We start from the raw sequence: 15,833 nt of genomic DNA on the forward strand, positions 1-15,833 counted from the left end.
CGTCTGATAAAAGGAAGCCGTGAAGCCGTCCGGGCCTTGTGCCTTCTGCGGTTTAAGGGACCGAATGGCGGTCAACACCTCCTCCCTAGTAAAGGGGGCCTCCAAAGGTTCGTTCCACTCCTTGGAAACCTGTGGAAGTGACAGAGCTTCCAAGTATTCCCGCTGAGCGGCCGGCGCCAGGTGGTCCGCCGAGTACAAGGCGGCATAGAAGTCGCCGAAAAGCTCGGCTTTAACCGCATCCCTATTTTCCACGGCGCCGGAAGGCGTCCGAATGCCACCCACATATTCCTTCTCATGTTTATCACGGAGCTGCCGTGCCAGATGTTTCCCCACTTTGTTGCCCTGAGCATAAGAGGCGCCGTAAGCGCAAGAGGGTATATTCAGCCCGATTATTATAGTGCGCCCTGAGCTTCCCCCGCACCGCAGCAAGAGGGCGAAGGGTCTTTCGAGAAGGATTCTGCTTTTGCGCAGTTTCCAGTGTCGCCAGTTCCGCCTCCAACGCCTCCCTCTCCTGGCGCCTAAGCTTGTTCAGGGTGGAGTTCAATGCAATGCACGTGCCCTGTGTCGTCGCCTTGAAGGCGTCCCATTGGGTGAAGACCGAGGTGTCACCAGTCTTGTTGAGCTCAAAACTCACCAATGGCCACCCTTAGCTTTTTGCAGGATTCCTCATCTCGCGTAAGGGATGCAGGGAAATACCATTTGCGGTGAGGGGACGACTCCGGGGCCCAGATCAAGCATGTCGCCAAAAGGCTATGATCGGAGACCGAGAGCGGAAATATTTTGCTGTCCCGCAAGTCGCCTTGCAGAGATTGATGCAAAAAAATGTGGTCAAGGCGGGAATAAGTGTGGTGGACACCTGGAAGTAGAACGTGTAGTCACTAGTGCGGGGGTGGAGGGAACGCCAGCTATCAATAAGGCCCAGACTAATCAAAGTATCACGCAGTTCAGAGGAGAAGAGACCCGCCTCTGTCCTCTGCTGATGTGAACAATCAAGACATTTGTCCCAAACCAAAACAAAATCCCCCATCACTATCAATGCTCCCTCCCCAAAGTCCCCCGCTACCCTCAAAGGCCTCAAGGAACCCATTTTGGCCCGCATTCGGCGCATAGACAACCACCCACGTGCAAAGCTTACCCATGAGCATCCCCTTTACCATTAGCCACCGCCCCTCCTTGTCTCCATGCACCCCCACAGGTTGAAATTGAAGCGTGGAGCGGAACAAAAGCGCCACTCCTCGGTGCTTGGTAGTGGCAGAGGATTTGTAAATCGGGGGATATTGCCTGTGCTTAAGTCTAGATTCATCTTTACGGGCCAAATGAGTCTCCTGCAGGCCCACCACATCCAACTGATGATCAAGAATATACTTCCACACTTTCTGGCGCTTTTGAGGAGAATTAAGGCCTTTAACATTCCAGGAGCCTATTGTGACGTGTAACACTGAGTCAAACACCGCCCCCCACCGCTCCAATCAGTGCACCCCATAACGCCAGAACCAAACCAAACACACTACAGTCATACCAAATCCCCAGCCACCACCACCGGGTCCCTTCCCAAAGAACCCTCCCACAATCAAAAGGAGCCTCAAAAATAAAACCCAAAAAAGAGTCAGAACTAGAAAGAGAACAATGAAAGTCGGACATGACCTTAAGGGTCGGGGGTAGAAGACCCTGGTAATGCCCCCCTCGAGTTCAGGGTCGGGGTAACCCTCCAATGGAGTACTGTCCCACAGAGTACCTGAGATAGTAGAGCCCCTCCCGGCCCCCACGGGCTGCCGTCGAGGGAGCCTAGGCCGCTGAGGAGCTGTCCACTCGGCTCGACTGTCACCAAGGCTAGCGAGGCCAAAACGTCTCCCCTTTCACTCTGGCTCGCTGATGGAGTCGGACCCTCAGCCACACCGTGTCGGCCCACTCTCTGCCATGCTGGGGAGCGGGAACGGCGACGTCTTCTCGGGGAGGCGTTGGCGCCCGCCGACGCGGCTGCTTCCTCCATGCCCAGCAGCTCCCTGGCGGCCGCTAGGGATCTCACTTGCACCAGTCTGTTTTGCCACCTGAAAATGAGTCGAAAGGGGTGACCCCAGGAGTAGGACACCCCGTGCTCTCTCAAAGGCCGTGAACGGGCGGAAGTCCCGTCGTTTTTGCAAGGTGGAAGCCGCCAGATCCTGAAAAAGCTGAGGGCTGTGCCCACGAAAAAGCAAGTTATTGGTGTCCCTAGCCTTCCTCAGGATTGTCTCCTTCAGTTGAAAATCGTGGACACAAACCAAAATGTCGGGAGGCGACGAGCGCGCGCCACGTGGCAGGCCTACCCGATGTACTCTGTCCATCCGGACCTCCGTGCGATCGTCCTCTGCCAGAATCTGCAGAAACAGTGCCTCCGCGTACTCCCGCAGGTTCTCACCATCTCTGTCCCAGGGCACCGCACGGATCCGAATGTTATTACGGCGGGACTGGTTTTCCAAATCCTCGCAATGGGTCTGAAGATCCAAATTTTGCTCGCGTAGCTGGAGCAAGTCCTGCTGTAGCTGATGGACATCCCCACTGAGGCCCAAATCGTGGTCCTCTAGGGTCGCCACCCGTTCGCCAATGCCGTCCACGTCTCGGCAGACCTCAGAGATCGGAAGCTAATTGCGATTTCAGTTCCGTGATATCGTCCTTGATGGAGGAAAAAAGCTCTATCAGGAAGGCCTTCGTGACCGGGCCCTCAGTGTCGTCCTTGGCCGGCGACTTGTTAGGGGCGGGTGGCGATCCGGACGCCCCCTTACCAGGTCCATCCTTCCCCGGCTTATTCAAGCAATTCCTAGTTGTCATGGTGCGACGCCTCAGTCTGGTCCAGGCTCCTCGCGACCTCCCAGTGCGTCCCGGATAGTAAGCTACGCTTCTCCACACCTTCAGCTATCTCTGCTCCGTAGACACCGGGGGACCGATGCGATCAGAAGGCAGCACTCGCCGCGTCGCACAAAGTCCGTTGGGTCGTCCGATGGGTCGCCCCCAGGGCATAGAGGGTTAGAGGCAAGATGGCACCACCTCTCCTTCCCTCAGCCTTCTGCGCTGTCCAACAGCCGCCAGCCAAGTCGGCGCCTCTTCGTCACCTCCGCTCCGGCGTCAACAACCAGATAGATCGCTGGGATCTCAGGCAGGCTCGCTACAATCCCAGTGGGGGGGACCCGCAGAGCAAGCGCTTCACTCGTCAACTTGCTAGAGTTTAGGGTCCCTTCGTACTAAAGGCCGATGCAACCCAGGCGAAGCTCCGTAGGCCGCTCCGGTACTCTTGCGTCACCACACAAACACCTCGGCTAAGTCCGCCGTCCTCGGTTGTAGCTCGACGGGAGAAGGGCCAAACTAATTCAGGACACCTTAGCGACCCCAGGATAGTCCAAGCCGAAGCTGAAATCGCCCCAGTGCAGCTAAACAAAGCTATGAAAGGCTCGGGGTGCCGGAGGAGCTCGCAGGCACGTCTTACTCCGTCGCCATCTTGGCCACTCCCCCCCATAACTTACTTTGATCTAGTCCTCTAAATGGCCTAAAAGTATATAACTCTATCCTATGAATAATTCCCTCTAGCAGCATTAACTTGAATTAAATAGTTTGTCTGAGTGGAATTCTGGCCCATTCCTCCGTACAAAACTACTTGGTCCTGGTAATGTTTGAGGAAGTTTTATATAATATCAGCTCTCAGTAGATGCTGCATCATCTCAATAGATTGAGGACTGGAAGTTGACTTGGCCCTTCCAAAATCATTATTTCCCTTTTCAGGTACTCTGTTGCAACTTGACTGGTATTGTGGATAATTGTCTTTGTGCAAGATCCACTTTGTTGTGTTGTCCGCAAAGCCAGCTTAACCCCCCCCTCCCGCACCCCAACATACTCAATGGTTGGTTTTGTGTTCTAGTGGTGTTATCCAATGCTTTGTTTTGGTCAAACGTCGGTGTGCCTGAAAACCAGCCAACTCCACTGTGATCTACTTTCCAGAGGGCTGTGTTCCAGAAATCATGTGGTCGACTGAGGTGCTTTTTGCAAACAAAAGCTGTGCGACAAATTGCTTTTTGGAGAGAACATCCCATGCTCTGCTCGCTTTGGCGAGATCTATTGTCGATTTTAGCTTCGGAAGGGGGAAAGGAGATGTGCCGGTGCCTGGACAGGCGATGTTCACGTGTACAGCTCGCAGCATTTTCAGGACAACGCCCGAATGGCTCGCTTTCACTCTTTTCCCGTCTTCTCCTTCCCCCCTTGGGTTGCCAACGCTGGCTGCATCATGTCTCTTTTTTGGGGGGGGGACAGCACTTGTTTAATTAAATCGCGTTTAATTAACACGCGATTTGCCTCCCGGGCCGCTTTCACTTTTGCGGCTGCACTTGTTGGGTTCTGACATGTTACTTCTGACAGTGCTGCTTTTCAAGCTCTTTTGGTCTGTGGAGCCCCCGTCACGAGGGGAGGCGGAGACACATTCATTGGGCAGCTGCAGACCTGACCCCGTGAGTCTGACTCGCTTGGAACTGCTTGTCTTACAATACTTGCCTGGTGCAGTTGTTGTGGCCTATTGTGGCACGGCTCAGTATCAGATAGCTGATGGTCAGCCTGTGAAACAGTTGCAATCAATCACCCACTTATTGGGGGCTCGAGGATCGTTGGGTGATTATCCTTTGCCAGCACGGGTTGATTTCATACAATCCCCCCCCCCCCCCCCCCCCCCCCCCCTTAATTTAACCTTTTCCCTCTGCTGGGTGATGGGCGACTCCCCGCAGTGTTGCTAATGTGGATCCCGTTTAACGATTGTTAAACCTTGAGAGAGGCTCTTCTGTGTAAAGCTGCACGGTTCAGAGTTGGCTCTTATCCTGCGTTCCTCACCCGTATTTTTTCTGCTTTTTTTTAATTCAAATTCTGGTTCTCGCTGTAGCTCAAAAGCAGAACTGCGTTTACCTAAGCACAAATAACAGCAATCACTAACTTTATACTAGATATAGGACAGCTTGAGGAGGTAGTCTAATTTGATACATCGGAGTAAGATAGCTCATTGGGTTGCACTCTGTGCCTGCTGTTAACTTGTGCTTGTATCATGCAACTTAAAAAAGGCTGAAAGATGTATTTTCTTGCTTCTGAGACTTAACAAGCCTTTGCAGTGCAATAGGTCTCACATTTACGTGAGTTTGACCTATTGGCATTGTAAATGACAATGCATTTTATTTGTTTTTTTAAACCAAAACATAAATAAAAGGCTTTGTCATTTACAATGCCAATTGGTCAAACTCGCGTAAATGCGATAATTATTGCATTGCAAATGCTTCGTTACAAAAGGCAGGCTTTTCTAATGCTAAAATGATGGAGCATTTTACTGTCATATGATTCCTGGATTTAACCTAGACAATATCTGCCATGTACAAGAGAATCATGCAGTTTGATATCAGGGTGAATTTGCTTAGGTGTAAATTCCTGTAAAGATTGGTTACAGTACCCAACTTCCTTCATTTGTAAATTCTTTATTACGAAGGAATGATGGACTTGATATTTGGTATTGATTTTAGAACCCTTTCACTGACTGATTCTAAGGAAAGTCTTTTGACTTTCACAGGATATGTTAATGCAGACTTTAAGGCTCAAGTTCAAACTGACAGTTTATTTGGTATGTAGGTAGTAGTGCCTTCTAAAGATCAAGTCCATATGTGTTTTTAAGGTAATCCCATTACATACAAGGGGTTGCTAGAGTTATGTTAAAAGTCCGTATATTTGTGCTTCATTTATTTCTCTTCAGACTTTAAAAATTCCAGGAAAAAGGAAATAACTTGGTTGCATAAATAGTCTCAATTTTACGTTGACAGAAATGAAGCAGACAAAGATCGGTCGCCAAGGGGGCGTTCTGGATCTGGCAGTTCCAGCCCTAGGCATCCTAGATCTTCAAGCTCCAGCCACAGACCTCTTCGATCCAGGAGCCCTGATAAATTCACTCGTCCGAGAAGTCTAAGTCGAAGTCCAAGGCGTGCTGTTCGTCGCAGTCCAAGACGTTCAAGAAGCCCACGACGCATTTCAAGATCTAGTCCAAGGTACCGAAAGACTTCAAGTGGTGAACGTTCATCAAGGAAGTCCAGTAGAACTCCAGGTAACCGCTCTAAATTCTTTTTTTTTTTTTCCTCTTCCAATTACTGTTGTATGGTTTTTAACACAAGTTACAAAATTGTGTTTGCTTAAGTCTTGTTCGGCTGCCAGCCAGTGGGAATGCTTGCAAATTACAGATACAGAAATTTCTCTAAGGCAAAGCTGTCCGTATATGGGGGCATGAAATTTATGCTGAGGAGCTGCATACTTCTCTTCCAGGGGATCCTCATCAATAGTAGTTCAAGTGTATTTAGCCATGAGGATAGCTTTTACTTCATTTTTAAAGAGTGTAGTGGAAGAGATAAGCCTGGTTTCGGGAGGGAGTGAGTTCCAGATCCTAGGCGCCATTCCTGAGAAGGAGTGCTTATAAGTTTTTTCCTTCCGGAATCTTCGAGGTTTCAGCAGAAGATTGTGTGTGCCTCTAGTGTTTCTAGCTCCGCCAGAGATTGTCAGCTTCTGAGCGAGGTAGCCGGGTGAGTTTAGGTGTACCGCCTTGTGTGTCATGCAGGCGGTTTTCAGATGTATTCTTGCTTCAAAAGGCAGCCAGTTCAGGGATTTCAAGTCAGGGGTAATGTGGGAGTGCTTTCTTGACCCAGTGATGAGTCTCGCTGCGGCGTTTAGAGAAGCTCTTAGGGGTGCGGTTTTAGTTAGGGGGAGTCCGCAGAGGGCGTTGCTGCCGTATTCTATTCGAGGGATGACTATTGCTTGTACTGCGGTTTGGAAGTCTTTTGCTGGGAGGAAGGGTTTAAGTTTCCTCAGCGTATTGATTTGGAAGTTCGCTCCCTTTGTTGCCTTGCTGACATGTTGCTGCATGTTGAGATTGGTGTCGAGTGTTATGCCTAAAGATTTTGCTGAGTCCACGATGGTGGGTTGGACATGGAGTGCGTTTAGGAGTTTAAGCCAATTTTGAGTGGTGGATATCTTCGCTGGAGGTGAGATCAGAAGGAACTCTGTTTTCAGGGCATTGAGTTTGAGATGATTATCGGCAAGCCAGGATTGGGTGCCTCTGAGTTCAGGAGCAGGATGTCTTTGGGGGATTGTAATTTGAGATAAAGTTGGGTGTCATCGGCGTACATGTGAAAGTGCACATTGGATGCTTGTAGCAAGGTGGTCAGAGGTTCTATAACTAGGTTGAACAGAGTTGGGGATAGAGAGGATCCTTGGGGGACGCCTAGCGTTACAGGTATTGGCGAGGACATCAGGTTGTTGCTCTTGAATTTCTGAGACCTGTTGTGAAGCAAGGAGGTGAACCACTTGAGAACAGTTCCAGATAAACCCATTCTTGTGTTTAGTAGTTCTAGTAAATTCTCATGTTTAACGGTGTCGAATGCTGAAGAGAGATCAAGAAGGATGAGGAGGCAGGTGTCGTTTTGGTCTAGCATTTGAAGTGCGTCGTCAATTATGTGAGTCATAGCAGTTTCTGTACTGTCCTGCTTGGAAGCCTGACTGGTGAGGATTGAGGAGATCAAATTGTTCAATGTGTTTAGTCAATTGTAGTTGTGCGCATTTTTCCAGCAGTTTGGCGAGAGTGGGAATATTAGTAATGGGACGGTAATTGTTGAGATCAGAGGGGTCCGCTGTAGGTTTCTTTAGAAGAGGTGTGACTTGTCCGACTTTGAGGGAGTCAGGTATGCTTCCTTGTTGGAGAGAGCTGTTGATAATTTTAGTCCAGAGAGGGAGAAGCAAAGGGGTAAAGTCTTTTACTGCGGGGTCTGTGAGGTGATTGGATGATTTCAGGGTGCTGAGTAGTTTGCCAATTTCTTCTTCCGAGTATGTGCCAAAGGTTGACCATGTAGCATTGTTTTTTGGTTCAATGGGTGCTAAGCGCTGGGGTTTGGAGTATAGGCTTGCGTCAATGAGGAGATCGCTCTTTATGTTGTCAGTTTTTTGGATAAAGAAAGCAGCGAAGTCTTCACAGGAGGGTGCTTCACGCCCAGTGTTGAGTGGTTGGGGTTGATCTTTGGATTGTGATCTGATTAGCTCAAACAGTTTTCTTGGGCGGTTTTTTGCTTGGTCGAGCTGGAGGCTGAAGACACATTTTGAGCGTTTTATTTTCTTGAAGTAGGCGTTTCTCTTTTTCTTCAGAGCTGTTAGGTGCAGTGCAGATCTCCAGGTGCGTTCTGCCATTCGCATGTCTCGTCTATCCTCATTGAGACTCCCGTCGTACCATGGATTGGAGATTTTAGAGGAGACTCTTTTTAGCTGCATAGTCGCAGCCGCATTAATTATTGAGGTCATAGCGTTGAGATAGTGGTCTGTCAGGGTTTGAACGTCCGTAGCGCCTGTCGGTGGGAGTAGGAGATTGCAACTGTTAGGGGGCAGAGAGCCTGGGTTGAATTTCTTCATTTCTCTTTTCCAGACTTTGGGCTTGGAGAGTTGAGCCGGGTTAATTTTAACTTTTTCATTGATGAAGAATGTGACAAGATGATGATCTGACCAGTCACAGGGTTGGATGGACTCAAGTTGGATAGATTCCTCTTTGGAGATGATCAGGTCGAGATAGATCCTTTCTCGTGGGTCGGGCTGTTGCATATTTGGGTGAGGTTAAGGGCATCTAGGAAATTTTTAAGACTATTTACCACCGCGTCATTGCGATCGTTCCAGTGGAGGTTGAAGTCACCAAGGTATATTTGGGTGAGCTGCCGTCCGGAATTGGTTGAGATCATATCCATGATTTGTTGGGAAAAGTTGAGGTTGTCCCTGGGTGGGTGGTAAATGCTGTGAAGAGAGAAAATCGGTTTCCCCTCACTAATAATGTCGAGGCAGATGTATTCCCAGGATGTTGGGTATGGTAGGGAGGTGGAATTGACTTTCAGAACAGAAAGGTTGTTCCTGTAGATGCATGCGATTCCACCACCTATTTTGCCTGATCTGTCGAGCCTGATAATGTGGTAGTTGGGAGGAACCAGAATGTCCATTATAGGTGACGAAGATTCAGTTAGCCAGGTTTCAGTCAGGATGATTAGGTCAAGGTCCAACTATAAGAGTAGATCAGCAATGGCGGCGGAATGTTTCGAGGCAGATCTGCAGTTGAGGAGAGTGCATTTGAGACTGGGTGTGTTGAGGGTGGTAGAGGGTTCTAGAGAGAGAGGGACTTTTCTAAGGTTATTGGGGATGGAGAATCTGCTGTTTAGTGTAGGGGGTCTAAGGGGATTTGAGTGTATCGCGGGAATGGTGAGGTGTGAGGTGGTTGTGTGATTTTGGGGGGCTGGGTCATAGGAGCGGAGAAGGGTGAGTGTGTCGAGGTCAGAAGTAGGGTTGTGGGTGCGACGAGGGCGGTTATTGCGATTGCGATCTGGGATTGAGATCCGGTGCAGGGAGAGTTGAGTGAGAGTTAATCGGAAGGGTGGGGTGCAAGTCAGGCGGGGAGGTGTAGGTGTGAGGGGTTGCAGGGGCGCCGAGGGGGACAAGGGCAGTTGCTGCGAATATGAGCAGGGATTGACGCCCGGTGTGGGGCGAGTTTCGTGAGGGAGTCAGTCGGAGGGGTAGGGGACAAGTTGGGAGGGGAGGTGGAGGTGGGTGAGGGGTGTATGGGGTGTGTGGAGAGTAGTTCTTTGAGTATGTCTTCTTTGATCTGGGTGAGGGTGTCCATGACGTTGTCCATCGTGGGGTATGTGGTGGAGGTGGGGGTGGCTGTCAGAAGTGAATGACTGACCAGGGAATTCGCATGCAGGTGGGAGAGTGGGCTGGTGTTCGAGCAGGGCTGCGTTGTTAGTGTACGGTATGGTGTTAGGGCGGAGAGAGCTTTTGGGCGGGAGGGGTGTGGATGAGGTACGGAGGATGTTGGTGGTATGAGTGAGGGCATTGATGGTGGGCAGGGGGTTCAAGGTGTAGGCTGGGAGACTGATAGTAGTGGTGGGAGTGCAGGAAGGGTAATGGGGGCTGAGAGTAGGAGGGGAAATGGGATTGGAGATGGTCCTCTTGTGAGGAGGGGGGAGTTAAATTAAGAGAGGAGGTGTGTTCTGCGTAGTTAGTTAGAAGGTAATGGCGACTACCCATGGGGGGGGATAAAGGGAGGGATTTGTCGATGTGCGTGTCGTTCTGGTGCAGAACTGGGTTAGGTGTGTTGTGGGTGGGAGCTGTGCTGTCGGGGGTGAGAAGAGTGTTAATGACAACTGTAGGTGTGAGGGGAGTGTTGATATGTGTGGAGGTCCGATGGTTGGTGGAAGGGGTGGGGGTGTGAGTGGTGTATGAGGGGGGAGCGATCTGTGTCCGTGTTTTTGTGGCGTGTGTGGCAACTGCCTGGTGCTGAACTGGGATAGTGGGGTTGTGGGTGGGCGATGAGAGGTCAGGGGTGGTAGGTGTGTCCCTGATTGAGTATGTAGTAGAACTATTATATCGAACTCTGTTAATACTCTGCACCGATATGTACTACAGGTTTGACCCCTTTGCATATTTGTATTAGTTGTCTTATTACTCACATGATTGGCTTGCAGCCACCTATTTGTACTGTTTGTTCTAATGATTTATCTGTCTGACTATGCTCCCTCATGTACCCCTCCTATGTAAAGCGCTCTGATATCTGCAAAGATCTTGTTCGCGCTATATAAAACTTTCAAAATAAATAGTCATAAGAATTAGAATATTCCCGCCCATGCGCGGAACCCCGGAAACACTATATTATGTGTCCCATATGTATGTGTGTATGTATATTTCCACCATACATGAATATGCATTAAAAACACCAAAGATTGTTTAGAAACTGTTTTAATGCTCAGAAATTCTCATAACTCACTGAAAGCATAGACCGCTCCCAGGCTGCATTGCAAACACAGTCTAAAAAGACTGAAAAGCTAACCTGTAGCTGCATAGGACCCCGCCGACCTCGAGAACTACCGCCCCATCTCGCGCCTCCCCTTTCCTGCCAAAGTCATCGAGAAGGCAGTCAACAGACAGCTTGCCGCCTTCCTCGAGACGAACGGATCCCTCACAGTCCGGCTTACGTGCCAACCACAGCACCGAGACCGCCCTAATCGCAGCCACTGACAACATCCGAACCCTGCTAGACAACTGGGAAACAGCGGCCCTCATCCTCCTGGACCTCTCCGCAGCATTCAATACTGTCTGCCACCGCACCCTAGTGCAGCGCCTCAGCAACTTCAGAATCCAAGAGAAGTCACTGGAGTGGATCATCTCGTTCCTCACCGGAAGAACCCAGAGAGTCCGCCTCCCCCCCTGTACAGATCCAAGGCCACTGAAGTCATCTGCTGCGTCCCACAAGGATCATCACTCAGCCCCACCCTCTTCAACGTCTACATGAGCCCCCTCGCAGCCATCGCACGCCAACACAACCTCAACATCATCTCCTACGCCGACGACACCCAGCTGATCCTCTCCCTCACCAACGACCCAGCCACCGCTAGAACCAACCTACACGAAGGGATGAAAGACGTAGCTGAGTGGATGAGGAACAGCCGCCTGAAACTGAACTCAGACAAGACGGAAGTCCTCATCCTTAGATCATCATCCTCCGCTTGGGACGACTCCTGGTTGCCCCCTGCCCTGGGCAGCGCACCCAAACCAAAAAACCACGCACGCAACCTGGGCTTCATCCTGGACTCCTCCCTCTCGATGACCAAACAAGTCAACGCCGTCTCATCATCATGCTTCAACATCCTACGCATGCTCCGAAAGATCATCCGATGGCTCCCCACCGAAACCAGGAAGACTGTCACACAGGCACTCGTCACCAGCCGACTGGACTACGGAAACACCCTCTATGCCGGAACCACAGCCAAACTCCAGAACGCCTCTGCACGACTTATCTTGGACATCCCCCGACACAGCCACATCTCCGGACACCTGAGACCTTCACTGGCTTCCCGTCAACAAGAGGATCACAATCGGACTCCTCACCCACGCACACAAGGCCCTACACGACCTGGTCCCCAGGTACCTCGACAACTGCCTGACCTTCTACACTCCCACCCGCCAGCTTCGATCGACCAGCCACGCCCTCGCCGCCATGCCACTTATCTGAAGATCCACCATGGGAGGAAGATCCTTCTGCTACCTGGCAGCCAAGACTTGAAACTCCCATCCACCTCCGCCTGACCCAAGACCACCTCTCCTTCAGGAAGTAACTCAAGACCTGGCTGTTCGAGCAGTAGCGGACCCCCCTCCCCCAAGCGCCTTGAGACCCTCTGGGTGAGTAGCGGGCTATACAAATATCCTGATTGATTGATTAGCAATAAACTGACACCTGTGCCTTTAAGGCACCCATGACTCCAAGTATCCCATCATGCCTCAGGGGTGACAGTTAGGTCAGTTGTTATTTCCGGCTCCTTCAGGAAGGATCCTGGTTACACAGCTCCACTAATTTGTTTTCTGACAGAAAATTACTTCACTTAACTTTTTTACTTACTTTTACATTTTTACATCTAGTCAAGTAAGAAACTGTCTTTTTCAGTCAGTTTAGTGAGCATTTTCAACTAATAATGCCTTCACTTTTTGACAAATGTCCTTGTGGCAACAAGGAGGCAAAATCAGACAACCACGACGTCTGTATCCTGTGTCTGCTTGAGGAACATGATCCAGGCACCTGTCCTCGTTGTGAGCACCTGTCAGGAAGAACTCTCAGACAGGGAGTGGATTCGCATTTATGGCCTGGCTCACAGGTTATCCAGAGGAAGGCCTCCGGTGAAGAAGGGCTCCAAGAAGGCTAAAACATCTTCAAAAGAGAAGTCTTCGCACCCTTCAGCTTCAGCGTCGGGCTCGGCACTGAGAAAAGAACCACCCGTGAGTCATTTATCTTCAAAACTACAGTCGACGGCGGGCTCGCAGTCGAAGAGAAGACCAGGTACGACTACGTCGAAGAATCCAGTTCCGTCGTCTAAATCCCCTCCGCTGCTGTCAACCTGGCGGCGAACGGTGTTGAGGGAGGTCCTTCCTCCGCCGTCGTGTACCGGGCGACGTTCGGCGTCGAGGAATGTGACTCCGCCACCGTCAACCAGGTGACGGTCGGCGTCAAGATCCAGGACCCCTCTGCTGTCGGCGCCCAGACATTCGACATAGAGAGGGCTCCGCCGACGGCTGCTCATCGCCGTTCAACGTCGAGAGATCGTAGATCCTCACATCGATCGCCGTCTAAGCATTCGACGTAGAGATTGATGGCTCCGCCGACTCCCCAGACGCATTCGGCGTTGAGAGAAAGACATCCGACGCCAGAACGCACGACGACGAGGTATTCAGAAAGAGCTCGATCGTCGTCGAGGAACTCTGTAATCATGGTGACTGAGTCAGCTTCTCGCCATTCCAAGTCAGTCTTCTGGCTCTTCGACAACATCCTCAAGATCCAGAAGTCCTGTCCACAGATCGCCTGTACGGCAGCCAGATCCTTCGGCTGTGGAGGTCAGACAGTCACCTAGATGGTACTAGTCTTTGGATCATTGGCGAGAGTCAAGGGCTGCCAGACGTATGCAAGAGTATGTCAGTCCTCCGCACAGATCTCCTCTCCAGAGGTTGGTAGAGGAAGTGGACAGACTCAGTCCCCCCAGGCGCCAAGCAAGCAGATCGCCTGTGAGGTGGCCAACCAGATCCCGCTCCGGTTAGAAGAGAGGATATGGTCAGATCTCGTTCACCCAGAAGAAAAGATTCGGTCAGATCTTGCTCTCCTAGAAGGGAAGTACATCCAAGAAGATCACGGGAGAGGAGGCACGGTGCGCACCGTAGACGTCGAATAACTCTGTCTACTTCATCTACCTCTTCTACCAGGTCTTCCAAGAGGGATTACTCTCCTATGATAACGGATAGTCCTGTTTCTAGATCCTCTTCAGTGGATGACATAAGCACTTACTTAGATGTCCTACAAAGGGGAGCTCAGTGTAGGAAGGTAGATACCGGACTATGGTTACCCCCAACTTTTTTGCCTGGTGTTTTGCTGGTTTCCCGACTTAGTTGACCTGGGGCCCTGCCAATCAGGACCCCAGGCCTACTGCTCGCTCTCTAAAATGGATTCCATGTTCCTTAGGTACATTTCCAATTGGAACTGGGCCACCTTATCAGACCCTGTAACTCAGGGCATAGGTGTACCCAGGGCCTACCAGGGGCCGAAGCATGTATTATGCCACCCCTGGATGGCCATCTAAATCTGACACAATTGGCTGCACGACAGCTGGGGCAAGGTGGTGTAATCACCCTTTGCTTTAGATATAGTATACCTATATCTAACCCTAAAAATGGACATACAGATTCCTATCAGTCACTCCTATGGCAGGCCTTGACAATCCTGAAGGCAGAGTGCTTGGAATCGTGTGAAATGGTGCTCTGGCATGAGCTGAGCCCGTTTGCAGCTTGCGGAACCAAGTCCTAATAGCTGTTCCATGATAACGCATACCATATACTCTTAAGTGCATTATAATCCTCGCGGTTAAATGCTATCTTTGGTATTGCTCTATCAAAACATGTCGAGTAAGGTGTCATACGAATTGGAATACTAACAACTCGCCAATTCTGGCGACGGGGTTAGCATTCCACCCTTCTAGAGGGACACGACATGTACGTAACTGTGAACCCCGGTTAAAGTTAACTGAAGCCTCAGCTCCACAAAATGGATGCTGCCACCACAGACACGAGTCTGACCTCCTGCTGCTGGGAGTCCTTCCAGCGAGGAGAGCTTGGACAAAGGGTTTCCTGTCGGGGGCGGTGCTAGCACCATCCCAGACAGGGTTTTGTGTATCCTGGGAATGCAGGGCTTTACAGGAAGGTGACGGCAAGTGGCACTCCGGTGCTCACTACGCATCTGCTGGCTAGAACCAGTTCCAGGGGCACACCAGCCCCTGGCCTGGGGAAAGTCAGGCATGGGAGAGGGGTGTAACCACCCCCCTTCCTGGTCCCACCCCTAGGGCAGGACCTAGTCGCGTACCCACCCCTTTCTTTAGGATAAAGGCAGGAGCGGGGACCCTTCCAAATTAGATCATGTTTGAATCAAGAAACTACTTTCTACGAAAGGAACTCGACTTCTTCTCAAGATTTCTCCCTTGTGACTAAGGAGTAGTCACCCTGCATCCGCAGGCACCAATTAAGAACTCTGCGGTTTGCTGCACGTCATTTCTCCGGAATCCGACTGCCCAGCTCGACGAGACCCGGCTTCCCTGGCACCTCTGACCTCTACCCACATCGTCAGCTCAGCTGAGATCCGTGGATGCGACGAGACCTCGAGGGACCGGCCATCATCAGAACTGCACGACTTCTATCCAGCACGACCGCCGAGGGATCCTCTGGTGAGTGCTTTGGGGTCCGAGAAGCCCCGACCCTGAGCAGCTCCAGCACCGAAGTCCAGCCTCCCAGCATCTCCACGATCTGCGTGGGGCCCTTCTGCTTTTCGCTGCTCATCACGTTGTCTGGCTACTAGCCCGCTGGCGTGTGGCCTTCTCGACGACGCCCGACGACATCACTGCTGCTGGTCTGGTTGCTCCAGACTGGCCCTTGCTCCCTTCCACAAGAGGATTACCCCGGACCCTCCTGGTCCACTCCAGACGCCATTTTAGGTCCACCGCGTGGGCCTGAATTTGCCAAGGCGTGTTGCCCCAATCCTGGGCCCAGCGATGCCGACAGCATCAACCATCGTGGGACAGCTCGCACCTCCATCCTGGTCGCCGACCACGCCTCCTGGTCCATGAGACTGCTGAGCCTAGCGTCGCCCACTCACCTAGTCGAGGTGACTACCACCCGGTGCCCTCCTGGTGCCCTCTGACTACTGGCTAGTAGTTACGAACTTGGTCCCCTCTGCTTTCAGGTGTCATCCATCT

The 15,833-nt window shown here is 51.1% G+C and overlaps 1 protein-coding gene across 1 annotated transcript in view; it reads left to right on the forward strand.

Annotated features, from left to right (window-relative positions):
* Positions 1-15,833, forward strand: part of LOC147669012 (zinc finger protein 638-like) — a 472,920-nt gene that overhangs the window by 51,255 nt on the left and 405,832 nt on the right. Inside the window, exon 4 of the mRNA XM_086948283.1 lies at positions 5,811-6,088. Within this exon, the coding sequence (XP_086804409.1) occupies positions 5,811-6,088 (278 nt within the window). The remainder of the gene's footprint in view (positions 1-5,810; positions 6,089-15,833) is intronic.

Source organism: Lissotriton vulgaris, unplaced genomic scaffold (assembly GCF_964263255.1).
Source record: "Lissotriton vulgaris unplaced genomic scaffold, aLisVul1.2 SCAFFOLD_1591, whole genome shotgun sequence".
NCBI lineage: Eukaryota > Metazoa > Chordata > Amphibia > Caudata > Salamandridae > Lissotriton > Lissotriton vulgaris.